This window comes from Labrus bergylta, chromosome 14, assembly GCF_963930695.1.
Source record: "Labrus bergylta chromosome 14, fLabBer1.1, whole genome shotgun sequence".
Taxonomy (NCBI): domain Eukaryota; kingdom Metazoa; phylum Chordata; class Actinopteri; order Labriformes; family Labridae; genus Labrus; species Labrus bergylta.
Genome location: NC_089208.1, coordinates 9,281,561 through 9,297,037, shown reverse-complemented (window position 1 = coordinate 9,297,037; position 15,477 = coordinate 9,281,561). Strand labels below are relative to the sequence as shown.

The 15,477-nt window shown below is 38.6% G+C and overlaps 1 protein-coding gene across 1 annotated transcript; it reads right to left on the bottom strand.

The window, feature by feature from the left end:
- Positions 1 to 1,763: 1,763 nt before the first annotated feature.
- Positions 1,764 to 12,788, bottom strand: vamp2 (vesicle-associated membrane protein 2). The gene is made up of 5 exons (XM_020643316.3): positions 12,429 to 12,788; positions 7,966 to 8,065; positions 7,585 to 7,743; positions 6,984 to 7,035; positions 1,764 to 6,704 (listed from the first exon to the last, which is right to left on the bottom strand). Coding segments are annotated over exons 1-5 (330 nt in total). The 5' UTR covers positions 12,431 to 12,788; the 3' UTR covers positions 1,764 to 6,687.
- Positions 12,789 to 15,477: the final 2,689 nt, after the last annotated feature.

Below are 15,477 nucleotides of genomic sequence, written 5' to 3'. Positions count from 1 at the left end.
GTACGTTTCCAAGATTTAAAGAGGGAAGACTAGAAGAAATAACAGCTTTTTATTGCATAAACTTCATGAAAAAAAGTAATATTGTGCATACAAAGTTCTCAGCGCTTAATCTGGTATGAACAGGATGTTGCACTGAAATTAAACTAATAAATCTAATAGTAAAAGTATGCAGATGATTATTTTTCCGAACAAAAGCTTTAATTAAAAACCCAGGATCACACTTATGTTGCCCTCACATGGCAGCTGCTAAGGAGACACATCTTTAGCTCTAAGTTAGTCCAGAGCAAGTAGCCTTATGAGAAAATCATTCATAGGAATGTGAAGCCCTTTTCACTGTGGAAAGAGAAATTGAGCAATAGATGCTGTGAATTTGCAAAAGTGACGAGCATGGCGTACATTTTGGACTCCACGGACTTGGTTGAAGACGGCTGACTAACTGGAAAAAAACTGAGGTCATGAAAAAGGGATAGCCATTACAGTGATATCATTTGAAACTGATGACTAAAGGTTAGACCTACTGTAGATTAGACTTTTCCCTCTTTATTTGTAGGCCCAATCTAAACCAGTGATGTAGCCTAGTGTAGGCTATGATAGGCCTTTTAACAGATAAAAACTAATAAAGCCTACCATCCGGATAGCTGTGTGGTGCAGGCATAGGCCTACATGTTGATTGAAGAAGTTTAGATTCTTAGCTCGCATTTTCACCTTTCAACAGTTATGTGTTTTTCAGTATTATTATTTTTTTCCTTCATAACCATGGATTTAATTTTAAACACATAGGCTTTGAAGAATGGAATGTTTTAATGCAGTCATTCACGTTATTTGAATGTTTTAAGCCTATATTATGAATTAGCTCACGTCTCTTTCTCAACACCGACAGATGGCTGTTTGTCTTCCTGTCGGTGGGTTAACATCAACATGCGGGAGCTCACTGTTGTCATGGTGACACCGGGTGGCGAAAACCCGGAACTACAACTAGAGTGTTGGAGCTGCCGCTGTATGTGAGAGAGAGAGAGACAGAGAGAGAGAGGTGGGTTCATTACACTGAAGAGATTATATGACTCTGATTACACCACACCGTGATCGTAACTCGTGTTGTACATCTGTTATCTGTGGTGGACAGGCTTTAAAACCCCTGAAAATACTCATTTATGTCACTGAAATGAAAGAGAGACAAAGCAGACCATTGATATTAGCTCGATAGGCTTTCGGATAAAATCATTTTAGCTCCAGCTTTTGAGATTCGGCCGGATAGAGAAACAGGGTTTCAGGGACAGTTAATTTAGTAACTTCAGGACAGAATATCAGACACACTGCAGAGAGTGTCAGATATCCTTCAACCTCCAACCACTAAATAATCTAGCCTATGTTTTGTAGCATTTTTGTGCTAGGTGTGCTATGTCCTGTGTCCTTGGGCAAGACACTTAACCCCGCACTGTCCATTGGTGTATGACTGGATTTGTGTTCTACTCTCTGATGTCCGTCTGATAAGTGAATTAAAAAAATGACTAGCAGTAGGCTATAATGTTGATAGTCCTGTGAATAAAGCTTGTATAAGGACAGGAATTAAGGTATTAGTTATTACATACAGTATGGAAACTGCTTTTACCTACATGTCCTTATATTGGCACTACTAGACTGTAGGTAGGTGTGTGTGTGTGTGTGTGTGTGTGTGTGTGTGTGTGTGTGTGTGTGTGTGTGTGTGTGTGTGTGTGTGTGTGTGTTGGTCGGCAGCATAGCAGAAACACGACTCTTAGAAGAGATAAATGTCGAAATGTGCACCTTTATGGCTCCAGGTCTCCATGTTATTTTAAACACACTTACATGTCATTAGGATAAATTAAATAAAGAGCTGTATCTTTGAATTGATAATAAATTTATAGGTATTCGTACAGGTCAGATAAGGTCCCATAGTTGCAGTCAAAATTGCATCTGCCCATTGTTGCACACCCACAAAGCACATGAAGCACACACAAAAGTACAAGTTGTCACAGGTACTGTTTTTTCCAATATACATATATTTCATGATGTTCATCAATATAATAAGACATTGATAGATTTACACTACAATTATTTTATGTACTTTAGTTTTCCATTCAGTCTCCTCTCCATTACGTTTAATTTCTAATTCCATACCAAATGACAGCACAATAAATCTATTCAAATAAAAGCAAGAGAAAGAAAAAGATCAAATAAAACTGATCACATTGCCAATGATCCTCCAGTCTTGTCCCTCCTGTGAGGCCAGACAACCAGCGGCAATATGGGCTTTCATCCCAGAAACCCCAGTCCCAAAGAGAAATCAAAATCTTTCCTCAAGCGTAAACCGATTTAAACAAAAAAAATAGATCTTGTAGATACAAACAGCAATCTGGTGTAAACTGTAGACTCATTCTAAGCATTTTGGACAACTCAAGGTAAAAATAGTCATTTTCCCCCATTAATTCCCCATTTGCTTAACCTTTCTCCATCAGTGCTTACACACAAGTATGTGACATCTGGATTTATTACTAAATCAATGCAAAAGAAAAACACAATATTTGGTTAAAAAAAACATACATAAAGCAGAATATTGTACATTTATAGCCACCCAGTGAATGTTCAGGGACTCAAAAAGGTTCCCTCCTTTTACTGCATTCAGCCCATTTGGTGGTGACAGTAAACGTTAGTTAAAACTCTCCACTCTGTACACTCCAAGGATTTCAGTAGTTTTTAATATCTGTCTTTCTCATGGCAACTTGTATTTTTTTGATCACCACCAAATGAACCTGAATGCAGTGTTAGATTGAGATCCCCGAACGGTTCCCTTAGGTTGACAATAAAACAATATTCTCCTCTGAATCATGTTCCCATTCCAACAACAAAATGAACAAATCACAACAGAAAAAGTGCCACGGTGTTAAAATAGATGCGCACTTCTTTTTATACAGACAATAAAGCAACAGAAAGAGGGAGCACTCACTTCATTTTCACTACTGTGATCAAATTGGTTGAGCACTCACAACGGTCGGATTTATAACACAGAAGTCCTACCCCAATCAGTAGTGTGATTTCACTTCAGTCCACTGTGTGGTTTAATCCTGCAGGATGGCTAAAAGGACCACTTTTGTAACCCTATTGCGATTTTCTATTACCATAAACCATACACTTTGATTAAGTACTTTTTTGTCATCATTTACGTTTTGGTAAAATGCCAATGCCTTAAACCTGAGGATATAGGAACCCCCTACCCCCAAAACACCCCCATTATACAACACCAAACAAAGCAGATTTTTACATCAGTTTTCTTTATGTTTAACAGCTATAGTTAGTTCATTTCTTTTTCATGTAGGAACTTGGCAGTTAAATGGAGACAGAAAAAAGTAGAGTTGTGCTATTATTAGTTATAGGATCATGTGTCTCAAACTTTTACCTTCAAAGAAGCTCTTTAAACCAGGAATCACATGATCACAGGTGGGCGCTGTATTTTAGATTCAAAGCATGGGGGCCTTATGTTTTGGTTTCATTTGCATATGTTAGAATGGCACACACAAAAGCCAAACTGACACACCGTATAAACAGTGTGCCGTAGTTAAAAAGGTCCTGTTATTGTGGATTGATTAGGGTTTAAGATATTTCAAACAGACTTGGATAGTTTGGATAACCTGTTTCTCTCCGCTTGTTTTTGATGGCAATTGGCAGCACAAGAATGGAAATCTGGTCTTTGGTAATCTTTTACAATTTATTGTTGTTCTATTTCAGGTGAAACATGTAGGGCAATCAGGGAAATGTGGGTCGGTTAAGGTTTGGGTCCTTTGTAATAGAACTAGCCGGCAGATCTGTAACCTCTCTGCTCGTGTACTTCAGTGGTCAAGGAAACAACGTGCCCTCACTCTGAGATTTAAGCGGCCTAATCTGTTGGGATAAACTGGGGATATTCCCAAGACAGAGCTATTCTAACACACACATGCACACACATTGATGCACCTGAACACACACAGAAACACACATATTCACTGTAGGATGCAGTGAGTTTAGCTAAGGGGGGCAGGTTGGTCTTCTCAGCTGGTGGGGAAGATAAAAGTCATGTTGCAAAGAGACAAGGCTACTAAGGCATCACACACTCCTATTTTCAAATTGTGTGGTTTCATGGTCTTTATATCTTCCTTTTGACTGTAGCCTACTGTTAGATCTGAAAGCCTATCTTCTTACAGTTTAGCATTGTAAAGTAATGGCATCGGTAAGCAAGAGCAAGTTGCCTTCAAACTTTAAAATCCTATTTCAGGAGAGCCAGACATGATTGAATAACTGAGCTCCAACAATTTTAGGGCCGAGATTTCACATTCACAAGTAAAATACTGTGAATTTAGTTTAAACTCCTTTTTAAAATACCAATTTGAGTCAAAAGGATTTTAAGTTTGTGTCATTTTATAGTTCAGTGTACAAGGCTTTAATTCTTCAGAGCGTTAAAAAACAGGTGTGTCACACTGCGTTCCTGCTCATAAAATAGCCACAAAGGGTACACAGGAGTGGATGTAAAAGTAGGTTGAAGACCAGACCAGCGAGCGCACCACTGAAATAAATTACAATAAGGATAGAAGCCTCTCCCTTGTTGCTTGGCAGTGTATAACGCACAGAGCTGGATTACAAAAAACACAGCAGACGAAGGTAAAGAGGTGAATCGTACTGATCGCACACTTCCTCTTTACCCGTCTGTATCACACAAAAATATACTATAATAAAAAATAGAATCTATTATATTTAAAAAAGAAAAAAAGGCCTTAACTATAGGGAGAAACACTGAGACAGAACCACTGCGCTAGCAAAACACTCGTCTTCAGAGTGCTACTATGTTTTTGAAGAATTTTTTTTCAGTCATGCTAAATATCTGAGCCTACCCCAAAGTTGCACAACTTAACTCAACTGGGATTTTTTTTTTCCTGTTCCTCATTAGCCTCTTTCCCTGTTTCAAGATTTGCAAATAAGGCTAAATTATCCCTTTTCTTTATGTGCTCTTCATTTGGAGAGGTTTTGCTGCACAAGGATCTCCTTTGGCCAGGCTATTGACCAGCCCGACAGCGCCATCAAAAACAAGGATGGTTTGTGCATTTTAAACAGATTCCTTTTTTTTTCCCTGCAGTCAGCCACTCCCCCGACACTAACTTCAAGTGTGAGGAGTTTCTGACTGGAAATGTTCTACAGTAACTAATAGAAGTGACTGAAGACTAAGGCTTTTATGTGTCCATGTAGTAATGGGCCAATGAGTATTAATTAATTGTCAATATAGGCATTGGCCCCGCTTTATCTTCATTTTCACAAGCCTGTATCCACAGTTGTATGCTTATGACATCTCCACAGTATACTGTAAGTGTAGGATAACATCAGTTATATTACAAAATAAAAACATTTGGACAGATTGAGCTTTATCCCGTCTATCCAAAACTTACCCTTACAGCTATTAACTAGAACTATTTTTTTCCTATGGTTTGTATGACTGACGTTTTCTACACAAGTTCATCGCATGTATATTTTTTCTTTTTAAAGATACTTACATTTAAATGTGCTACGGTAAGACCATTTGCACTAGACTGCAATGAAGGAATGTTTTCGAAATAAGACACTACGTAATATAGAAATAAAAAAGAAACATCTACAGACATTGGTCAAACTGTACTATGGCAGTATTGAAATAATCAGAAGAAATTGAGGTGTTCGAGCATGCTGAGAGACAGATGAGCGGTGGAAGTTAAAGACGCAACAGATGAAAGTTAGTCGATGGAGAATGAGAAATGACACTTCGATGATTGGGGGTCAGATGGAAAGGTCTGTGGATGTAGATTTGAAGGGATACGTTGAACAATTCATGCATAATTTTTTTTTTTTTTTTTAAATGTTTGATCAGTTACAGTAACTGTAACTCTCTCCGAGAGCCTAGAAAGAAGAAAACTTGGATTTCGATGGCATCAGGTTACAGAAATCTGGAGCTAACGATTTGTTATGGGCAGTTTCGTTGATATAGTTGCTTCAATTTTTGTAACTTGATACAACTTTTTTTAAAGTCCAAGTTTTGGTTCTCTGGCTTATTTTGAACTGTCTAAAAAGACAAGAGATGGACTGGATACTCATTTGGGTATTTCCTTAATAAAGTGGAGTTAACTCCAATGTGCAAAATTACACCAAAAATAGAGAGTAAGCAGGGGAAAGACAGATGATGATAACATGCAATACACACTGATTAATAGGCAGTATTTAACGCTGAAGCATACGTAAAATTAATACAAAAAATAAAAAATACAAAATGCACACACACACGCACACACACCTACAAAACAGTATATATATCAGAATAAAACTCTACAAAGAACTATATATATCAGTTATGTAACAATTATCGCCAATCGTTGTTTCCTTTTCTGTTGTTGCATCATCACAAGTGTTTGGTTCTCATTATGGCAGGTTAGAAAAGCCAAGAGGACCCAGAAAGGAGACAGGGCCACACACTCACAGGACAAATATTGACAGGGGGTCCAGAGGCCAGGTGGTGGAGGTGGGGGAGCCATGGGGCCCTGAAGGGTTTAGGGGTGTTATACCAAGGCTAATTGGGGAGATATATAGAATCACTTTTTCATGGTTAATTTCGTTATCGATTTGAGGTTTTTTTTCTGTAGCGAGGATGTTGGGCTTAGACTGGGGTAGGAGCGTCTCTTCTTAGGTGCTGAAGTACACTGTGGAGAAAAGAGATAAGGGTGATGAAGTCTCATTGATCATTTCAAGGAATGCTTCAACAGGAAGATTATATAACATCAATATGACAAATATTTTATAATGTGTATATAAATAATATGTTTTCAAGAAAACTATCTTTTTCTTTCAGAAAATATCAAATTATTAAATACAAAATATTGTGTGTATAAAACAGAAAATGTTAAACGTTTTTGTTGTTTTATGTTAAAAGACAACATTTTTAAATCTTTGTGCACAAAATAGTTCAATAGATATCTTACCAATAATGACGATGAGGACAATCACGCATATCACGCCCAGGATAATCATCATCTGTAGTCAGAGGTTAGACATAGCAGGTTGTTAGAAAAACAGATGAATGAAAGTATATGACCCTGTTTGTAAAACTAATTCTCAATTTTACAAATAATGAAAAAGAAAGGCAATCTCAGCTCAAATCAAGTTGATAAAGTACAGACTAGATTTCTCTTCCACACAAAACATTCACTCACTTCATATTTTGAATCATTCATTCTAACACATCATTTGTCAACTGTTGCATAATCCTCAGTTACATTCACCTCACTGACTTCAAATTGCAGCACCCCTAACCCTTTTTAAACACTAAAGCCAGCATGAGTGCAATGGCAGTACAATCACCATCGTGTTACACCATAATGATGCAGAATCTATTTGTAAAATGGCAAAATAATATTGATATTCCTGAAAACAGAAATTATGCATGTGGACAAAGAATATAGAGAAATCAACAATTGTGATTGGCCACTTATTCCGAAAGGTTAGCATTTAAATGAGGCAGTTTAAAGCAGCTTTCATACAAACATATTAAGTATTAGACTAAGCATGTGTGCATGTCCTCACCTTGGCATTCTTCCACCAGTATTTATTCTTGAGTTTTGCAGCGCTGGTCTCAAACTGAGAGGCTCCAGCCTGCAGGGCATCAGCCCTGTCGTCCAGTTCTGACAGCTTCTGATCACGCTCCAGAACCTTATCCACGTTTACACGCATGATATCCACCACCTAGGGAGAGACACGGAACAATATAGTGTATCAGGACCGCATGACTCAGTGTGATTGTCTAACAGGATGAAGCTGTTGTTATTTGGTCTGAAAATGTTTCATTTACATGTCTGATAATGGTTTGTGTTTTTCAGTTTGTGCAGTGTGCAAGCAAGCCGAGAGGACCACGTTACCAGTAAGTGACCAATGAGTATACTTAAGCGCTAGTAGGCGCGTACTAACCTCATCCACTTGTGCCTGTGTCTGCTGCAGACGACGGTTGCTGGTGAGGTTGGGAGGCTGATTCCCTCCCTCTGCTGCAGGGGCTCCAGCTGGGGCAGACCTAATGATACATAAATAAAAACATTCAATATTGATACAACATACATGTGTCATTCATCACAGATGTAGAGAAGGAGGGGGGGGGGGTCAACAGGAAATGATCACACAGCATTGGTGTTGGAACTCATATCCTAAGGTCATTACGATGTGTACTTAGCCCCACTTCTGCAATGTGATATGTAATGTTATTCTTATGTACCCTAAGAATGTGATAAAGCAAAGACATTAAGCTTTGTATCGTCATAAGAACACTCTTTATTATGTATACTCTGTTATTTTTTATTCACTTATTTGTCTTTCAGTGTTTTGACTTATGAGCGTGGAGTTATGGACAGTGCTAGGAGCTATAAGATAACAGAAACGTGTTGGAGACGCATCAAAAGAAAAAAAACGACTCACATTTGAATGAGAGTTGTTATCAGTTCTAATTTGTATATTTGGAACAAATCCACACGTTATCACTTAAGAGTCCAGATAATTACCTTCAATCACAGAAAAAAAGACTCAACTACTGCAGGCTCTGCAAAAGTCATGTAGAGCTGTCATGTCATGTTGTATTGTGACCTACATAGACTTATTCTTTTAGACGCACTCTGCGCCAATAATGACCTCAGGGAGAGGCAGGCGGTGTAAGCGACAGTGTCATGTACCACTAAAAAGTGAAAGCTCTATGAAGAATGTCTCGTCTTTATGTTAACACTTTCCTGTACCATTGCTTTTTAGCAGTGAGGGGAAAAAGGTGACCATGAATATAACAAGTGTTTATGGTAATATCAATATTATATTTACAGAGACTTGCTTTTGACCAACAGTAACATTACTTTTGTTTCTCGTATTGTTCATATTTGGTTTTGAGAGTTCTATGTGAATCCTGTTGCATCAAGCTGCTGTTATTGTCTATAAGTAGAATAAGTAAAAACCTTTGTGAGTGTGAGGTTTAGGTTCACAACACAAACTGCAGAACATCTGTATATCATACAAACAGTTAGTGTTAGAGCATCAAAACCATGGAACACAGCCACATATAAGAGCTGTGCCACAACCACCTGTAATGTAAAGGAAGAGGCAGACTATTTAAAGTAATCCATTTCACCATATACCTGACTGTTGTCACAATGCTCAGACAGATTACGACAGTAAAGGGTAATGCAAGAAAGCCTGTCTTAATGCATTAATAATAATGCTTATGACATATAGTACATATAGTAATACATGAAAAAAATAATTTGATTAAATATTAGAGAGATAAAGATACATAGTCTTACATTTAGGCCAATTATGTTACATTCTTTAACCTTTAGGATAGGCCAGTTTTCAATAATATCAGGGGTTTTTTCAGATTTGGTTTAATCCTTAAAGAGCCTTTTCTATACTACTAACTGTGGATTCATTTGTTAATTTTTTGTTGTTGAGGGGAATTATTAAATCATTAGATCATCAAGATAAAATGTAACTTTGATTATCATCACTCATGCAGAATGGACAGTAGGTACAATTACAACCACACACAGCAAGCACAAAAACAACCAACAATGAACATACGCCAACCAAGACTATTCAAAAATGATCTGAAATGTGATATGATCATCTCTACTGACTGCTATCACTTAATTTTCAATAACGTGCGCCTTAATCAGTTCAAAATCTCGAGATTAAATCATAAACGTTTTTCAATTTGATGTTGTAGCAGATACAGAGCACATGAAACAGGCCGTAGAGGATTAACATGCTTGCATGTAGTTTCATGAGGCTCAGTATTCAGTAGGCACTATTGCTGTCTATCCAGATTAATCAATAAAAATAATAAAAGCTGAATGGAAGAAACAACTAAGGCTGTAGTATCTTCTAATGAATAAACCTTAGTCGTAACAGCGTCACCACTCATGTGAGGCAAAACTGTGTATAAAGGTCACCTTTACATGCTCACACTTCACTAATCCTCTAACAACAACAAATCCTTTGAATAGTTGGCCTGATGGTGCAGGTGGTCCCTGCTAGCTACCTGCCAGCCGTAATGGAAACTGCCAATAGAAAACACTAAAGGCAACATGCTAAATCTGTAACGGTGTCTATCATTATTTGTCCTAAACATGTATACATTTATATATATTTTTGGAAAAAAATTACCAGAATAGAGTTTTATTTTTAATGAATAGTTCAACTTTGAATCAGCAACTGTGTGTCTGGAGGATCATGACATTCACTTTCTTATACTCACTCCTATTCTATTCTTATGACTGTCTGCTTCTTTTCAGCATGGTGTATCGCATCAAAGCATTAATGTATGCCATCATCACCTCTGAACTGGCACCAACCAGGAAGAGCTGCTAGAGCTGTGACAAGATTTCTCACCAGCTTCCACATCCTGTGAACACTGATGGCTGTGTTAGATTTAAATCTGATCTTGGCTGGTGCAGTCAACAGGTAATGCTGGTGGGAAACCTGACCTGGTAAACCCCTTTAACTTGTCTCAGAATCTTTCCAAAGACATCTTGGCAATACATTTTAGCCTTCGCGTTGATCATAATTGTCTAAACCTGCAGATGATGTTTTTGTGCAGTCAACTGCATGGATCAGTTTCTCCCTCTTTTCAGGGCCTAACATGTTAACTTACTCATCATGTTGGGTTGGCCTGGTTTTACATTCATCTTTTTAAGCCCAATTCTTAAGAGGGTTTTAAATACATGCTTACTATACTCAACCCTTTTCAAGAAAGAGCTCATATTAAAGTCTAGTCCTGCAGTGTACCAAAATGAAAGGTCTTTGTGAGATTTTCAGGAGCCCCTTATGAAATTAACATGTATTTTAAGGGTGAATCGGCAGATGAAATGCTATCCTCCTTTGTCCATTTAAACTAGTTGCATAACTGTAAAAGAACACAAATACAGCTGGATTCTGTTTGGGGTGGCCCCTGTCATGAATAAGCACGCTGTCTGACTTTGAGCACTGGAGAGCGACATTTCAGCACTGGACAGCGCCACAGCAGCTCAGACCTGAAACTGTCTGATCCCCCCCTGCCTCACTAAACCAGTCTGTTTGATGTTACCGAGCTGGATCCTATCCCCTCAACACTCACCTCTTTCATTTCTCTTTCACATTTCACACACATATACACAAGGCCCTACACGATGTCCTGTAAAAACATCACGTTTCACGACGAGCACGACGGGGCCTGTGAATACAATGAAAAGCCTGCGATATAGAGGGCGGGGAAGGTTCCTTATAATGACAGCCATGATTTTAGTGACAAATGAGACTTATTGCCCACAGAGGGAGTGTTACCACCCATTTTAAAGGCATGTCGTGAGTTGGCACCATTTTCTTTAACCGTTTTAACTGCTTGCCATGCAAAAAAAAAAAACTGTCAGATGGGAGACGGTCACGGCTATATTTCCTTAGCTTTCGTTTCCCAGGGACTTTATTGTTTTGTTTAAAACAGAAAGAGTCGAATAGGAAATTTGAAGGAACATTTCATTATTTGTCACTGACAACGCAAACATGATGAATTGTGGTGAGATGTAGGCTATAGCTGTCCGCCCTCACACGACAATCGACGAAATACAGTAGGAGGCTAGGCTATCCCCACCCCCCGCTGTAGGTTGCACATATCACGTAAACTAGGCCTAAGCCTACTTCAGAGCTAATAATATCATCGTGTATTAGACGGTCTGTAGAGTATTCGTCGAATACTCTCAACGCGTTCAGGGTTCAACATCATGTCCTTGCTATTTAAAAAAAAAAAAGGCATCATCACCTGTTCTGTAATGACAAGAAAGCAAGGGCAAGAAATGTTCATGAAGGACCGAAGGACTTTTATTGAAGGCTACATGATATTTCCCCCTTTTGTGGCTTTAATTAGCCTGTGGGTAATCACACAGACTGGTGTCCTTCTCAAAAGCAAACCAGTCCAAACTGGAAAAAAAAAAAAAAATGTGTGCGTGCTGGCTCCAGGTGGAAAAGCAAGAGACGACTAAATAAAAGAGACGTGCGGTAAATACGGAGCTGGTTCGTCGTGTCACTGTCAAAACACAGCTAATTACGCGTTGGATAAGATTTAAACCTGTAACGAGGTCTGCTTCAAGGTTAGGCCAACACGTTAGCAAACAACACTTCGGGTCATATCAACAGTGTCAATTACCCTGAAACATCTAATTCGACGACAATTTATTACAATGACAAACGGAGGGACGTGACACCAGACAGAAAATAACCGCAGAATTAGATGGCAGGGATACAACAGGAACCATTCAGACGGCGTAAACCCGAATATCCTGCTATTATCTGTCGCCAGGAGAAAAACTGTGACACGCTCATAAATTGGCATCGGTCGAAATAAAGAGCTTTGAAAGGGTGTTTGTACTTACATGTTCCTGGTTGTATTGGCTAGACAGCTGTGCTGAAATCCGGACTGGAAATGTTAGCGTGTGCTAAGTGGCTGGCAGATGGATGTGGATTGCCTTCTGCGCTCCTCTCTACCCTCTGGCACCCTTTGGTTGGTTATTGTGGCGTTTCCCTGCCTCTACAGTCCAGGAGGATCTGCTCGCTTAGATATGTCCCCACTTCTACAAAAAAAAAACAACACCTTCCTTTATTCTTCCTAATTTCTACGGCGATGCGGAACCTGCAGGCTATTTACTAGTGCCTGGCGTTGTCAGGGTCCGTGCAGTAAAGAAGGTGTAATAAACAGCCGCCTTGGATTAGGTGGACAAAGATGGCTCTGTGACGTCAATGAGACGAGTTTCATGTTGAAATGGGTGGCCGGATACTTCAAACACAGCGCTCTAATAGACAGGACAGCGCTGCTTTCTGACGATGCTGTTATTGTGGCGATACGCACATTTTCTTTCCATGCATTGTGCATGTTTGGACAGAGTTGGGGTTTAAAGCTGCTTTAAATGAGCTTAATATGATTACAAGTCTGTGTGTCAACAAAATGGCGTTCCTCGAAAGGGGGGTGTGGCAAGCTTCGCAGCAGATGCTTGGTTATCGTTGATAGTAGGCTATGCATTGGGATGTATAGTTGAGAGTAATCTAAATGCAATTAACAAACTGTCGTTGAAGGAATTGGTTGGTCGGACTGAGACGAACCTGCTTTACATCCAGGCACTGTAAATTCTTAGTCTTGTATAATAAATGTGAGGATGGGGGTCTTCTAAGGCATCTGGGCTCAGGTTTGGACTTCTTTGCTTCCTGAGAGGGGTTTCCAAGGCAAATTACAATAAACTCTTATGAATAATAAATATATAAATATCAAAGGATTAAGATTTGTCTTACATGGTTAATACCCCCTTTTTGTGATATAAATAAGTGGATGTTTTCATTAAGATAAGTCTGTTATGAATAGCATATTTTAACCTCTCAGCAATAAGTAATTATACAGATTTATGTCTGTTTCTGAATTTCTGTGGCATAGTTAAGTGCTTTGGTTGATTGAAGTATTATATTCACTGGCAATGAAAGAAAGACATGGTGAAGATGAGAACAATTTGAGGAAGTTTAAATGATATTATGATTGTAATGTCTGCACCATAAACCCCGAAACAAGCAGAGGCAACTCTCCACTAGTGCAGGATCCAATCAGTAATCTGTACATCACGAGTCATCGCTGAGTTTTATCCTTGGCCCTGCTTTACAAGGCAGCATTTTTGAATCCCTGCATACGGTGACTCTGATGGAAAAAAATGTTGCATCATCAATCTGTTGATATTGTAAGAGATACTTTATTACATAATGTTGGAATAATCCCTACTCAGGTTAAATCCAATAACTCAAACATTGTGTGACATATTGAACCCACACTAAACCTAACACATCTTTTGGCTGTTTCTGAAGTATTAGTCTGAAAGGTACAAGTGGATCACAACGGGTTTGTCACGAGTTAGTAAATCCACTCTCAATTCCACTAGTGAACTCCTGTTAGACAAAATACATGCAAGATTTCCCCCCCTGACATATAGTGTTGTCTTGCTTGTAAGGAAAATGAAAGAATACATTGTTTTCATTTCTGTCTCTGCATTGACTGAACTTCATATACTACGCTAATGTGGTTAATAGAATAAAATAATAGGATTACATGTTCTTCTTTCTGCTTCACATGCTGGTTAATACATTTCAATATCATCAAAGATCAGAATAAAAAGGAAGGAAAAGACTACACAGGAAGATCGGAAAATAATGAATAAGAACTTAAGACAGTGAAAGGAAGGAAAAAAAGAAGGGAAATTACAGGCCAACCAATCAAAATGCTAAACTAGACAATTTCCACATTTCTGCTATTTTAGGATTATTCTCCAGCTTCTATGTGACCTTAAACATCATCCGTAACTGAACCTCATTCAATCACTATTGCCTTATTTCATCTTTTTACTTATTATTAGGCTTTGCTATTACATATCTTTACTGTATCTACTTATATTTTGCTACACAGTGAGTGAACATTGTTTTGCCGAATGATGAAACAAATGATACTCTGACTGTATGTACAAGTCATGTATGAATTGAGTTTTTCAATAAAGGATGTAGGTTTCATCGTTTGTCCTTCACGTGACGTCTGATTTAGAGAATATTCCCACAGCCCACAGGGTGGTGCCATAGAACCACTTGGTTTCATCACTGACATCCCTAACTAATATGAGCAGAAGCTACCAGCCTCCCGTAGTGTGACCCCCCCCCCCCCCCTAATGGTTGTGACCTCAGTGACATTTAAGATAATCCCACAGTGTTTGTATATCTTTAAATTTAAACACCCTGTTCATGTGTGGCATTGTTGTGGTTTGGTAATCATTCAACTTATTTACTCCTTTATATCCTATTTAAATGTTGACTGAAAATAGAATAGTTATAGTACTGCATACTTCACACACAGAACCAGATGTTCTGGGTAGGAGCTGTAAACAAATCCATTGTCATGTATTACCTGTAACGCTTTCTTCCTGACTGTAGACGAGGTAAGAATTGTGACTGTGTGGAAGATACAGATGCACTGCTTGTATTGTGCGGCTCAGACGTGCATGTCTTGATCTATAATTGATCAAAGCATCCCCCTGGCTTCTCCTGAAAAATGTAGGCAGACTCGTCCCACTCCTGCCCCACAAGTCCTCTGGTTCAAAGTCTGAAATGTTGTAGAGGGATCTGAAGTGAAGACAATTCTACTCAGACATGCTGAACCACAGACAGCAACAGAAGATAAAGTCTACAACAGAAGAACTGGGAAGATTTGACTCAAAACAAATATAAAATGTCAACCTATGGACTTTTTCTTTTTTCAGTTAAGTGTATTGGATTTGCTCTATAATGATATCCCCATGTGTTTCCCTGTCACATGGATCTGGTTGATGAGGTTTTTTTTAACTTGGGATTATATAACATATATGCTGTCATATTTGCCGTGAGGGCTCTGGAGCAGAACATGCA